Genomic DNA, 15,131 nt, shown 5'->3' on the forward strand with positions numbered 1-15,131 from the left:
TGAATTGCTAAGAAAAATAATATATAATTCTCACACACAATAAGATAATCTTAATATGAAATTATGAATTGCTAAGATCTTCGATTAATATGAGAATGCAAATAGCCAAGATCTTCATTTGGAAATTACATCTTTTGGTATAATATTTTTAGGGATAATGAATATCTATAAATAAATATTATTTATAAAAAAAATTTAATAAAATTGGAATCATCACTCCCATGGTCCCACCTTACTTAAAAAGGAAAAGGTTGCTGACAAGGAATTTATTGTAACTTTTTTAGATGAAAAGGAGTTATTATCATCATCATCAATTCATCATATTGCGAGGTGTCTAAGTGGGACCAACCATGACTGGGAGGTAACCGTCATATATCCGAACCGAACACCTTCATAAACGCGAACGGAAAAGTTTTCTTTTGAGCACAAGGCAGCAGCATCGGCTGTATCGGCTCAAAAGTTTGCATGCAGATATCAACATCCGGGAATTAAATACCTGAAAGATTTCACGGTGATTTCGGTTCTGGTTTCGAAGGTTAACATTATTCTTTTTTGCTGTTCTGTAGTTCTGATTTCAGGATTAATTAGTCATGGAATTGAGCATTTTACTTCTTAGTTTTGTTTCGAGTTGAGTTATAGTCGGAAGCATCTGCATTGATGTTTACTGGATCTGCAGTTATTTGGTAAGTAATGTGGAAACTCAAGATCGCTGAAGGAGGGAGTTCATGGCTCCGGAGTGTAAACAATTACGTTGGGAGGCAAGTTTGGGAGTTCGATCCCAAACTTGGAACGCCAGAAGAGCTTATGGAAGTGGAGAAGGTTCGTGAGCATTTCAGGGAGCATCGGTTTGAGAAGAAACACAGTTCAGATCTGCTTATGCGACTTCAGGTAACCGTAATCGATTTGACAGGAAAAAAAAATGTAAATTTTAGTTAGTATTTCTTATTAATTTGTTTTTTCGTTGTAATGGTGGATTCCCGATGAATGAATCACTTTCGTCCCTTCCATAGGTTCTACTTTCATTAGATTCAGTTTTGTCTTCAAGTTCGTTACAAACTCTCTTGGAGTTTTAATCATCCAAAAAAAAAAAAAAAATCTCTCTTAAGAGTATTTCTACGCAAATAACAGCTCGGAATCGAGTTTGAAGTCCTCATTTTCTTCTAAGTTTTACCGCGAACAGCCTTGGGGGTTGATCTAAAGTTCGAGTTCTGTTTAGAATTTAACCGCTGTTCTTCATCCCGAGTTGGCAACTCCCTTTCCAAAGCTTAGGTTCCATTCTTCCCATTCCTACCCCCAATCCCCAAGATGGGATTTGCACCCTCATTAGCTTGCAGATTGCATATTGCAAGACACGTAGTTATTTTTCAATTACTGAACGATCTCCGTGAATTCTTGATTTGACAGCAATTTTCTCCATTGGACTGATAATTTCTTTGAAGTTTGGTATTCTGGTGAAATTCCGAGGAATTTTTAGTACTAGTTACGAATTGCTGACTTGATTTCTGTTAGCCTGTTCCTATTAGGCATGTTATTTCTATCTCCTAGTTTTAGTAAGACTTGAGTACTCTATATCTAGTTGGGTTAGGATCCCTGTTTTTGCAACAAATTAATGAAAATTTCTGCCGCATGATTTATCCAGGTCTCAGCACCCCCAGGATTGATGCATTAGTAAAAACAAATGGAAATGTTTATTACCATTCAAATAACTTGTACACATGTACTGTTTCTATTCTTGAGCTATTGGAACTTACAAAAAATCTTAATGGCATATATCACTATATAACATTTAAATGGTTAAAATTCTTGATCCTCTAATTAGTTTCTTTTCCACAAATATAGTTTGCAAAGGAGAACCCGTGCAAGATTGACTTACCCCAGGTCAAAATAAAAGAGACAGAAGATGTTACAGAGGAGGCAGTAACAACTACCTTGAGAAGGGCTATCGGTTACCATTCAACTATCCAGGCACATGATGGGCATTGGTCAGGAGATTATGGTGGTCCTATGTTTCTAGTTCCTGGCTTGGTAAGTGCTTAAATATGGATATCACAGTTTTCTTTCTACCACCCACTGAGCTTGTATCGATGTATCTATATCAGTGGTGTATACTTATAAAATTTTCAAATCTTGGTTGGTTGGTTGGATGGCCCCTAGATCTGAGGGGTGGGGGGTTTGTCTTGCCAGATGTCAAAATTTTGCCATATGGTGAACTTAATTTTTGTCTAAACTTTAAGTAGAGGTGTTCTGGGATGTGTTGATCTTTTCTATGGGACTTGATTTCTTGATCTGCTACTTGGCAGATTTGTAGTGGTGCTAATGTATATGTACAAATAGAGTTTGTAGGCAATTCACCTTGCCAAGTGTGGCTTCTTCATAGAGCCACATGGAGGGCTGATGATTTCAATCTGAATACATGTGAAACCTTTTAGACTGGCTCCATCCCTAAATGGCCCAACATGTATTTGAAACAAAACAGAGTCACTCACTTCGTCTGTGTTCTGCGCGCTGTTAATTGGAACTCTTTGATGGCACAGGTTATAACATTATATGTCACAGGAGCAATAAATGCTGTCTTATCAAAAGAACATCAGCAGGAGATCCGACGATATCTTTACAATCACCAGGCAAGAATATTCTCCCGCAATTTTGCAACATTTTGTCAGTTTGTTGCTTCTTTTTCTGCCTTTAATGCATTTGTCTTTACAGTCATTAGGCATGACATTTTTCTGACAATTGACAAATGTGGTTTATAGAATGAAGATGGGGGCTGGGGCTTACATATTGAGGGCCCAAGCACCATGTTTGGTACAGCTTTAAACTATGTTACTTTGAGGTTGCTTGGTGAAGGAGCTGATGATGGGCAAGGAGCAATGGAGAAAGGACGTAAATGGATTCTGGACCATGGTGGTGCAACTTCAATAACATCCTGGGGAAAAATGTGGCTTTCAGTATGGCTGTAAACCTTGTGTTTTTTGCATTGTTCAGCTGGACAAGTGTTTGATAGTTTTCAGATTTACTGTGGCTGATATTTTTCTTTCTAATGATAACAGGTTCTTGGAGTATTTGAATGGTCTGGAAACAATCCTCTGCCTCCAGAGATATGGCTATTACCTTATTTTGTTCCTTTCCATCCAGGTTTACTTTTTCTTTGCTTCTAATTTTTTCTTTTTGGAATCAAATGAGAGTAAAAATCCAATTGAAAAGTAAAGAATCTGTCAGCTGCTATTTAGTTTTTTCTTTTTGGTTACACTTGAATACACTCTATCAAGGGTGCTAAAGATCATTTTCTAGTTCTAATCTTCCTTTTCTAAAGTATGTAATGAATTGAAAAGTAAAGAGCCCTGAAAGGTAGACATTGAAATTACAGCACCCAATGAGAGGTTAATACTTTCTTCTAGCTCCCACAAAGATTTGTATGGTGAGACCAAGGATCAAAGCCTTGGGGTACCATCAAAACCTCTAATATCACCAGTATGGTAGACCTAGGTACACTAGGGAGAATTGCTAGGTACTTCATGCCCACACTTCTTAGACGTGCTCATCCTAGTCTGCATGGTGGTAGTAGAGGGGGTTCTCGATGGGATTAGATCCCTAGTTTAATTGGACCTTGACTTGTAAATCCTCGTTTGATTCAGTTTTTTCCCCCTAGATCATCTACTTGTAATTTCACTGATAAAAGCATAGGAGGGACTGTAGACTTACACAGTTCTCCATGAAGCTCCACAGCATGTCATGGACTTTTCATCTCTGTTCTCTTCTCTCTTCCTAACTCTGAGTGCGGTTTACATTACATGTTAGAGATTACAATCTAAATTAGACACACACTGGTCATATACGTTCCTCGGTTAAATCTCTATGTTTGAAAGTTACTAAATGTAAAAACACTTGTCACTTGTCAGGAAAGTCTGCGTACCAAATATGGTTCTTAGTGACGCATCCATTCAGTCCATGATAATTCATTTTATTAATGGGTAGTTATTGGTGCCACAACTGTTGCTGATGTTTCCAGAGGCCGCAGGACAGATCTGAGCTGTCCATTATTCATGAGTTCTCCTTCCTGCTCTGAGTTGGGAGAGTGCACTTCAATGATATTACTAGAACACATGCACAAACACACATAGGATGCATGCCAATATGAGGGTCATTTTAATTTGATTACACTCCTGGAATCTGATGCATGGCTAATCTAGAGTCCTAGACTACATTTTCTATATCCAAATATTGGAATGGACACATCATTTGTCTACATGGAAGAGTTGGTGTCTTGCGAGGTTTTTAAAAATAACTGACTCTTATGGCAATAATATTTCATCTTTATTAACTAACTTATCCAAACTTGAATTTCTAAAATCCATGTTCTGCTGTAAGTTTCCTTTATTTATATATTTTTAATTTCATCTTGACAGGAAGGATGTGGTGCCACTGCAGAATGGTTTATTTGCCTATGTCATACTTATATGGGAAGAGGTTTGTTGGTCCCATCACATCAACAGTTTTGTCTTTGAGAAAGGAGCTTCATGCGGTGCCCTATAACGAAATCGACTGGAATGAAGCACGCAATCTTTGTGCAAAGGTCCATAACCTTTAACAATCTTAATCTTTCCAGAACTTTGACATGTCTTCTATTATCTGTTGTTTTTGTATTCTAATCTATCCTTATGCAAGCTCTCTTTAGTGTCTTCTTAGAATGGTGGAAGAGGAAGGATGGAACTGATTCGGATCTGGTTGTGATCAGTGGATTACCATTCCCACTGGTGAAAGTTGTTAGACTGGGGTTTCCTTTCCATGGGCTCCATTTGTCTCAAAGGTTATATAAGACAGTTTTTGGCTTAAAAGAAAAAGAAAATTGACTATGAGATATGAACAGAAATTATTCCCTGAAATGCAACACGAATTTAGATTACATCTACTGATTTTTATTTATTGATGTTTTAATGAAGAAGCATTGATAATATTTTGTTCAATCATATGGTTACCCCCCATGGTGGACAGTACAACCACCATATGGTTGAATTCAATCCTCTGAGAAAATGCTCAAAATGTTCCCTTGTCATGTACAATTAAAAAGAAAGGGAAAAAGAAGAAGGATGAAAAAAAAAGACAAATGAGAAAATAGCACCAAATAATTTGTATTACTGCAGACTGATTTTCCTAGAAAATATTTGGCTGAAATAAGTACAATGCTAGAAGACCATAATCTTTGTTAAATGGTGGAGTCAGAATAATATTTTAGTGTTATTTGGTCAGCAAGATATCACAAAATGAATATGGATCTTATGTTGGTCAATGATCTTGTGGTTATTTCAGAAAAGATATATGTAGGATAAATTTGTTTTTATTTGTTTCTAGATTGTTAAGGTGAAGACCTAAATTGATTGTAATCAGTTCTAGGAACTTTATGTAATCAGCAGTAGGAAACTTTTCCTAATCCCAGAATTTATAAATAAAGCTATCTCAACAGGGGGAGAGATACGCACAATTCTCATCCGTCCATCTCGTCCTCTCTTCATATTTTTCTTCTCCCTTCTTCTCTGTCTTCTTTCTTTTCTTCTCTATGCTTATCCTAATCTGATGGAATTCTAACATGGTATTAGAGCAACTGTGATTGGTTAAGGGTTTCTTCCTCTTCTCTCACCTCTGGTCAAACCTTTTTGATTTTGTTTTCTTCTTACCTAGTGCATAGACACCTATAGCTGTATAATCATGTGGTAGTAACTTCTCCAACGACACTAATGTAGGACAACTCTAGAAACTAGGGTATTCTACAATAAATGAGATCCTAAGCCAACTAAGACACTATAAGGTGTGAGGACAGGGGTTTGCACAACACATAATTGAATTCACACTTAAAGAACGATATGAAATCAAAATTCAGCAAGCCAGGTTATAAGTAATGTGCAAATATCTACAGATTCAAGAGAATAATTTTAGAATCCTAAAGGGAAGAAAGCTTACTAGGAGAGAAGGAGGAAGGAGGCTCCACATGAGAGAAAGGAGAGAGACTGGTGGAAGTTCTTCAAGCTGCCGCTAGTTTTTTCTTTTTCTTTTTCTAATTCTTACCCCTATGGTGGTTACATATTAAAAGGAAAAAAAAACTTCCTAATTTAACTCCAATAGAATAAAGAAAATGGAATAGAATCCTATAACTCTAAGATATGAAAAGAAATCCCTAAACTACCCTTACAAAAAAAAAAAAAAATCCCAATGACTGCTAATACTAATGTATTAAAGAAAAAGAGTTGTGGCATGGACCATGATCCTAAGGGTCTAGATGACCCTTTCTAGTAGCTGAACCACATAGAAAGGTTTCGTTGCCTTTGCCTCTAGTAGTAACGGGTGATGGTTGGGCGTGGCGTGATGTCCCCATTAGACACATATGAAGTCATCTACCATTCTTACTGCTAGAGACCCAGGGTGATACGTTTTCTCATTGACTGAGATCTTTTGTGCATGAAAGCCTCTGGTTTTTTGGATCGACATGCTGTCACCCCCCTCTGGGTTATGATGGATATGCTGCCTTCTCATTCTGTAATTGATGTTGATGCTGCTAAAACTTCGAAGAATTATTGTATCTACCTAGAAGGGAACTCAATCGCAATTTGGGATGTTTTTGGTCATCTGGTGGTTTGGTTACCACATTCTATTGCCCTCTTTTCTTCTGGCACAGACTGTTTTTTGGGTTTTTCCAACTTAAGCTTCTGGTTTATGACTTGTTGGATCAGATTATTTTCTTGTTTCTCAAAATATTGAGAAGATGAAGTTGGTTGTTGCAAGACCAAAGTACTATGCCTCCTACCCTGATTTTCGGTAACTAAGGTTGAATGTCATCTTCTGTTTTTCTATTTTCCTTAAAAAATTTCTACTTATTTTTTCCTTTTTTCTTTGGCAATTTGTTTGCTTTCCTGATTGAGGGTTGAAGATTATCACGTTACTCACCTACCATGGTTATCAAAGCGTCCGCCTAGGCGGCAAAGCGGTTTTTGAACCGCTTAAATTGTGACCCCTTAACTAACGGGCTGATTTCTTGCCGCTTTTTTGCTTATCCACTACCGGTTTGCTGTCTTTTGGGCCTAATTGCCGCCTAGATGCTAAAGCAGCCGCTTTTTTTACATTTTGTAATTTGTGCATATTATTTTTCTTTTTTTTTAATCATAATTTATTCTACAATGCCGTATATAATATATGAGCCATTTTGGAATTGAGGCCCAAATTGCCTGTCGGCAACAGAATGTGAAGCATGAGCCATATTCAATGATTATTGATATAGTACATACTACATAATTATTGTAATGAATCTTATGATGCTTGATGAGATAAAGTTATGTTTTTATTCTTTTTTTGGATAATTTTTCATAATTGTGATTCTTGAATTTTTATTTTATTTTTTTTATTTTTATGAATGTGATTGTTGAATGTTTATTTAGTACTTCAGTTTATTATAAAAAGTATTTGTATTAAAAAGTAGTTTAAAAGTAGTTATATTAAAGATATTGACTAAACCGCTTTGGTCGCTTTATTGCCGCCTAAGCGCCGCTTAGTCGCCTAATCGCCAAGACGGAGCCCCAATTGCTTTGGTCGCTTTGCCGCTTTAATAACCATGTCACCTACCGTATCTAATTTCAGCTTCTCTTTACTTAATTACCATAAATTCTCTTCCTTTATTCCATATTCCCTCGTGTCCCTGATATTCTTTCATCTTAAGGGTTTCCTTATTTATAATTGCTTTATTTATACTTGCTTCCAAATTTGTTTTCCCATTATTACTTCTCCATACAGCCCCTCTTTCCATTAATAGTTCTCCACCTATTACCCTTTTTACCAACATAGGTTCTCTTTCTTTCCTTATTTAGTATAGTTCTCATGACTTGGTCACCGCTTAAGTCATGTTAATTGCCTCTATTTATTTAGCTTCCTTTTTGCTTTGGCTATTTTGGGGGGGGGGGGGGGGGGAGAAAAAATTGCTATTGGGCTTATTTTGCAAGGTGGATCCCTCTTTATACTCAAAATTTAGAGAATTGCTATTGGGCTTATTTTGCATGGTGGATCCTCTTGTGGTTAGAATTTACAGAATTGCCATTGAGCTTATATGTAAACCATTTTATTTGGTAGACTCCTATTACATCAGCTTGTAGATCTAATTTTTTGAAGATTGGCACATGTGTGACCATTATTTCTATCGTGAAATGTACATTGATAATTGCTGGAATCTAGCAGCCGTGTTACTTTGGGTTATTATTTTGTTTAGACCATGTGTAGTGCTACATATGAGGGGGAGATTGAAGACTTATCTACTTAAGATTTGTTGAAGAATATTATTTGTGAAGATCTTTGTCCTCACACCTACCTACTTGGTCCGTGGTAACTTATATTACATTTTACCCATCTACTTGGTCCACAACAACAGATACTACCTTTTATCTATCTACTTGGTCTATAGTGACTAATACCTTTTACCCACCTACTTGGTCCAAGTAACTTTTTGTCTACCTACTTGGTCCGTGGTAACCCATACTACATTTTATTTACCTACTTGGTCTGTACTAACCCATACCACTTTTTACCTACTTACTTGGTCTGTAGTAATCCATACTGCCTTTTATCTACCTACTTGTCTATAGTAGCCCATACTACCTTTTACCTACCTACTTGATTCACAATAATCCATTCTAACTTTTACATATCTATAATTTTAACTGCTACTTGCCTTCTTGTGAAGAGCTTATATGCAACACTAGATTTGTACTTTTTACCTACTTGTGTGGACATTGGAGGTGCACATTTTTGTTGTTTGATGGTTCATTTGACATGAAGATTATATATTATTATTATTATTATTATTATTATTATCTCTTGGTGAATCTATTTTATTCAGTTTTGTTGATTATCTCTTGGTGAATCTACAAACTAGAACCTGTTAGATTATCCTTTCGGTGAATTGATGGCTCACTTACATGGAAGGAAAACTGCTAGGGCAGTGAGTAGTTGAGATGGACCACAAAATTTAAACTCTATGCAATCCATGGGGTGCTTCATCTATCCAATGGTTGTATTGACCTCGTGGCCATCCACATAGATCTAAAAAGTCTTCAGATAAGGAAACGTTTCTAGTCTGATTCTGGAAATCCTTTCACTTACTACCATTTTAAGATTTTCTCTGTCATCAGTAAAATTGTTGTTGATATGAAGGCTAGGAATCTACAAAGGGCATTTCACTGCACGAATGTTGTCCACTTGATTGATTCATGGAGTTGAATAAGAATCACTTATATGCTGTGGAAGCACCAGGCACAAAAAATAGTATGTCCAAATCCCCCCTCCTCCCACCAGGAAAAAAGAAGTGTAACAGTTGTTTTGAGAAGTGCAACCAATTATCTGACTGAAGAATGGGTGACTTTTTCTATTTTTTTTGAGGAAAGATTGTTGATGCCGTTCTTTCTTATTTATTTATTTATTTATTTTATTTTATTATAATATCGTATACTCCATTTTTTCTCGTTCATTGTTCTGGATTTTCTTTCTCTGTCAAGTGGCATAAGAAGTTCCTTTTTGATAAGATAGAAACCTGTGTAAAGGAGCCAAATGGAACAATTCTATTCAACAACTTTGTTTGCACCTTCTTTCCATGCTTCTCCCTATCATATTATGACATCATGAGGGTACAATGCATTCTTGTTGCAGGAAGATCTATACTACCCACATCCACTTGTACAGGATATCCTTTGGGCATCTCTTCATAAGTTTGTTGAGCCTATACTAATGTCTTGGCCAGGAAAAAGGCTGAGAGAGAAAGCTTTGCTCACTGCAATTCAGCACGTACATTACGAGGATGAGAATACACGATACATATGCATAGGTCCAGTAAACAAGGTATAGATTGGAAGCTTCCTATGGTGCTTTGCTTAAATTTTAACTTATAACATCTATAGTTGGCTGGAGCATTGAACATTCGGTTGTGGCTGAAAAAATATAAAAGATGTTATTAACTATCAAGTCGCTATCCACTTTCTTTACTTTATTGTTTGGTTCTTTAGTTATAATTCTGTTAAAGGTTTTTAAGAGCTTGATTAATGTAATGCAGATTTTAAACATGCTTTGCTGCTGGGTGGAAGACCCAAACTCAGAGGCATTCAAGTTGCATCTCCCAAGAATCCATGATTATTTGTGGCTTGCTGAAGATGGCATGAAAATGCAGGTTTGAAGCTAAACACCTGTCAGTAAAATAGTAAATATCATTGGGTGGATCTTATCATTATCTTTTGCAGTATGTGTTGTTTAATCTTTCAAAGAGATTGTAAAATCTATGAGGTGGCTTGATGCTTTGAAAACCTCTCACTTATTTTATTCAAGCTACTATGTCCATCACATTACAGGGGTATAATGGAAGTCAGTTATGGGACACTGCTTTTGCTGTTCAAGCAATTGTTGCCACTGACCTTGTTGAAGAATATGGTCAAACTCTTAGAAAGGCACATGAGTACATAAAAAGCACACAGGTTCCTTCTGTTACATTCAACAGGCAACATTTTCCGTGATCTTAATTGTGTTGTTCCCTACTCTTCTCAATCTTTTTTTTGAATATTTTGTTTTTATTTGAAGGTTTTAGCAGACTGCCCAGGTGATCTAAATTTCTGGTATCGACATATTTCTAAAGGTGCATGGCCTTTTTCGACTGCGGATCATGGTTGGCCGATCTCTGACTGCACAGCCGAAGGATTGAAGGTAAAATCACTGAACAATATCAGAACATCTCAATGGCTTTCATACACTTCGTTATAGTAATTGTTTGTTTTGTTGTTATTTCCCAACTGCAGGCTGTTCTTCTGTTATCAAAGATTCCATCAGAAATTGTTGGCAAGCCATTAGAGGCAAAGCTCTTATATGATGCTGTAAATGTGATTATTTCGCTGCAGGTATGCTAAATCTGAGTGATCCAAAATAATATAATAAAATGCTAATGCACTTGCAGAGTGGGAATAAGTCTGCATACTAAAGCGTCTCCCAAATCCTGCAGTTGCAAGAGCCTTGTGCACTGAGGCATTCTCCCCCCCCCCCCCCTTTGTATACCACCATATTTGCAAGTACATCCTTAATTATTTGATATCATAATCGATAAATTGGAAGTAGTCATCTTAAGGGCAAGCAGTAGATGATTGGCTTTGAGAAATTGTTGTTCCAAATTTGATGAAGTTTCTGTTGAGTGCCCACTGAATCATAGTATGGCATGACGTTGGTGCTTGAGTACGTTTCCAAGCCTTTTTCTAAATTCACAGGGATCACACCTTGTGAGGCCTACCCGTCACCTGGGGCATCTCGGGACACTGGGTTGATTTTTTCTATTCACAGCTTTCCTCTAAATAGTGTTGTTATTAGCATTTTTATTGGGTTGCATACAAGTTTACTGTAGGTGAGAAGTATGGGATCATTTAGTACCAAAAATACATTAAGAAGGAAATTAAACTTCATTAGTTCACTTACTTTTCCCCCTCTACATTGTGCTATTCCTAAGTCCTAACATAATTTCATTCCTAATTTATTTTTGGTACTAAACAATCCTATGCTTCTCTAACATAATGCTGTCGAAGTGATGCCAGATCCAGTCAAATTAGTTCATGAAAATAAATTCGTATTATTTTTCCAGTAATGCTATAAACATAATTATATTATAGATATAATTGGATACATAGAACAAAATCCTTGGATTGTAGGCAACAAAGTAATTAGGGCAGCGCTCCAATGCCTTGAGTTGTCTACGTGCCCTGACAACTATGCTCTGGATGCTTTTGTTCAGATAGTTACTTCTTAGCTTGAAAATTGATATTTATTCATGTGTTGGGATCCGAATTCTATGTGCCCCATTATCAATTCTATTTATGTATAAGTTGATTACAAAGATCGTTTCCCTATGTCAACTAGGAAATCAATATCCCAAGTAAAAAAGAACATAGAAGACTAAGTCAACTAGGAAATATAACAAGAAAGTAAATCATAATTGAGGGTTCCGTCCTATCTCATGGTATATGTAAAATATGTTTAGCACATGCAAAAGTTGATGTTGTACAGAAGGCATCCCTTGCTTTATTTCTATCACTTCACTTGTGGTAGCTATATCATCACAATATTGAATGAAAGAATAACAACATTAACTGCAGTTTGTAGCACTCGACTCTGGTTATTTTACTCCATGATGAACATTTCTACATTTCAGTTTGATTGCTTAAAACTGTCAAATTTGTCACTCAATGAATTAGGAGATATCTTGTTCACCCCCCTTTGCTTTTAAACTTATTTAGGGGTATAGATATGAAAAGATACAATATGTGCTATACACTAGTGAGGTTCCCCACATTTCATTGATTTTTGCCAAATTGAATGGTGATGTCTTCCTTACCAATTGATAGATATAGATTTTCTGTGTAGGTAACATGTGAAATGTTCTCAACCATGTGTTTTGTAAACCTCTGCCCCACCGACCCCTACCCCCAATCATAGTTGTCACGGCGACGAGGCGATGCAAGGCGGTTTAGGCTAATTGAGGCGATGAGTCGACGAGGCGCCCTCCGAGGCGCTTTTGAGGCGGTTGAAGCATTTTAAGTGAAATTTTTAGTGTACATCTCATTCACTCTAAATCTATCATATCTTATATAATAAAAAAACTAATATCATACTACCTCAAGTCATCCAACATACTACAAACCACACATAATAGGTCCTAAATAAAAAGTTGCGAGAAGAAAGGAAGAGAAGGAGTTGCTTGTCACTGGCCACTGCTTGCCGGAGTGTCGCTGCGGGAATGGAAGAGAAGAAGAGAGGAAGAGAGAAAGAGATTAAGGTTTAGAGTGAGAGTGAGAGTGTGAGACTTGAGTCAAGAACTTATTCTCTTTCAATTTTGTTTGTTTTTATTTTTATTTTAACATTTGATCACATGTAGCGTCATTATACATATGCATATAGGTTCAAACAATAGATACTTTACAATCGGAATCTAATAAGTATTTCAATATATGCCTTCGATTAGGCATCTTTCTCGTGATTTAAAAAAGGAAAAAGAAAGAAAAAAAACGGATGCCTTATTGCCTAAAAATAAGGCGACGCCAATTTGAGGAGCTCTGAAGGAGCCCAGACGCCGAGGCGACGATTAAGCGATGCCTAGGCGACGCCTTGACAACTATGCCCCCAATACAACATGCCCACCTTCCGCTCCCACTCCCCCCTACCCCCTAAAGACCCCCCCCCCCCCCCCCCCCCCCCCCCCCCCCCCCCCCGGCCCCCCCCCCGGGGCCCCAAAAGCCTTTTCCCAACTAAATGGGGTCGGCTACATGGATTCTTGCCCTCCAATCGGTTATGTTCAAGGCCTGCTGATCAGGCCTAGCTATACATATCCTTTCTCACCACTTCTCCTAAGGTTATCTTGGGTCTACCCCTAGCTCTTCTAGTTCCTTCAATATGGATTATATCACTTCTCCGAGCGGGCATTTTGGTCTCCTTGGCGTGCCGTGCCCCTCAGCGACTTTCTCTGCTTATCCTTTGGGGCACTCCCGGCCACTCTAATATGATCGTTTCTTATCTTATCCATCCTAGTTTTGCCACTCATCCATCTTAGCATTCTCATTTCTGCTCCTGGTTTATCTATATGATTCTTTTTAACCCCCTCTGCCCGTCTCATAGCTGGTCGGCCGGTCCTTTTTTCCTTTGCTTTTGGAATCGCCGATCCTGACCCGGTCCCTCTCCCTTCTCCACCCTATTTTAATTCTTTGGGAACCTCATCTTCTAAATCACCTCTTTTACTTATGATTGAACCTAGGTACCTAAACAATCACTCGAGGAATCTCTTTATCGTCAAGTATCACCACTTCATCATCTGCCCGATCATGACTAAAGTTACAAACTGATATTCTGTCTTCGATCTACTAAGTTTAAAGCCTTTTGATTCCAAAGCTACTCTCCATGATTCTAATTTGGTATTAATCCCCACTTGGTCTCTCATCACACTATCATCCCGCATCACCGGGGACCTCATCTTGAATGTCTTTGGTTAATTCATCCATTACCGGTGCAAATAGATATGGGCTTAAAGTTGACCCTTGATGTGCCCCTGTTTCGGAATTCCTTACTTTGTCCCCCCTTTGTTCTAACACTAGTCACCGACCATCATACATATCCTTAACTATATCTACATATTTACTTGCAACACTTCTTTTCTCTAGTACTTGCCAATTACGCTCTGGGCTCTATCATGCTTTTTCTAGGTCAATAAATACCATATGAAGGTCTTTCCTACATTTTCTATACCTTTCCATAAGTCTCCTAATTAAGTAAATAGCCTCCGTTGTAGATCTTCCCGGCATAAACCCAAATTGGTTCTCCGTACTGTAGTTAAGTGTCTCAACCGGGTTTCAATTATTCTCTCCCATAATTTCATCGTATGGCTCATCAATTTAATGCCTCTATAGTTATTACAACTTTGAATATCTCCTTTATTTTTGTAAATTGGAACCACAACACTTCTCCTCCAATCATCGGCATTTTCCTGTGCTCTAATCTTATTAACAACTTAGTCAACCAAACTAGTCCATGGGTTCCTAAGCTCTTCCATACTTCAATTGGGATTTCATCGGGCCTTGTGTCTTGCCGGTTTCATCCTCCTTAGCTTCTTTTACCTCGGCATCGAAATTCTCGTATATAAGTTCGGACACCGGTGCCTTGGTGAAAAGTGTAATCGTCCGAAACATAAGTGCTTGAAGAATGCTCATTTAGTAAACTAGAAATAGGTTTCCCATCTTTTCTTAATATCCTCCTCCAAACTATACTTTACCATCTCCATTTTTTCATCTAACTGGTCAGTCTCTACTCTTCCTATCCCTCATCTTAGCTATCTTATAATAGTTTTTCCCCTTCCTTTGTGCCCAACTTATTGTATAACTCTTCATACTTTCTTTCCCTTGCTTTTCCCGCAATTTTCTTAGCTTCATTTCTATCTAACCTATACCTTTGAAGATCCTCAACATCCTTAGTTCTTTGCCATGTCTTAAAACTAGCCTTTTTATTCCTAATGGCAGCTTGAACCTCACTATCCCACCACCCGTCTCTCTATGTGGTCTTTCCTTTTGATTCACCTAGAACATCCTTAGCCA

At 37.5% G+C, this 15,131-nt stretch overlaps 1 protein-coding gene across 1 annotated transcript in view; it reads left to right on the forward strand.

The window, feature by feature from the left end:
- Positions 1–360: 360 nt before the first annotated feature.
- CAS1 (cycloartenol synthase 1) overlaps positions 361–15,131 on the forward strand; it is a 41,115-nt gene continuing 26,344 nt past the window's right edge. The window contains exons 1-12 of the mRNA XM_089154523.1: positions 361–535; positions 677–888; positions 1,840–2,025; positions 2,535–2,624; positions 2,754–2,948; positions 3,051–3,135; positions 4,407–4,573; positions 9,679–9,867; positions 10,079–10,192; positions 10,371–10,493; positions 10,597–10,719; positions 10,812–10,910. Of these exons, the coding sequence (XP_089010649.1) occupies positions 691–888; positions 1,840–2,025; positions 2,535–2,624; positions 2,754–2,948; positions 3,051–3,135; positions 4,407–4,573; positions 9,679–9,867; positions 10,079–10,192; positions 10,371–10,493; positions 10,597–10,719; positions 10,812–10,910 (1,569 nt within the window). The 5' untranslated portion in view covers positions 361–535; positions 677–690. The remainder of the gene's footprint in view (positions 536–676; positions 889–1,839; positions 2,026–2,534; positions 2,625–2,753; positions 2,949–3,050; positions 3,136–4,406; positions 4,574–9,678; positions 9,868–10,078; positions 10,193–10,370; positions 10,494–10,596; positions 10,720–10,811; positions 10,911–15,131) is intronic.

Source organism: Hakea prostrata, chromosome 5 (genome assembly GCF_041222555.1).
Source record: "Hakea prostrata isolate BN-2017 chromosome 5, UWA_Hpros_2, whole genome shotgun sequence".
NCBI lineage: Eukaryota > Viridiplantae > Streptophyta > Magnoliopsida > Proteales > Proteaceae > Hakea > Hakea prostrata.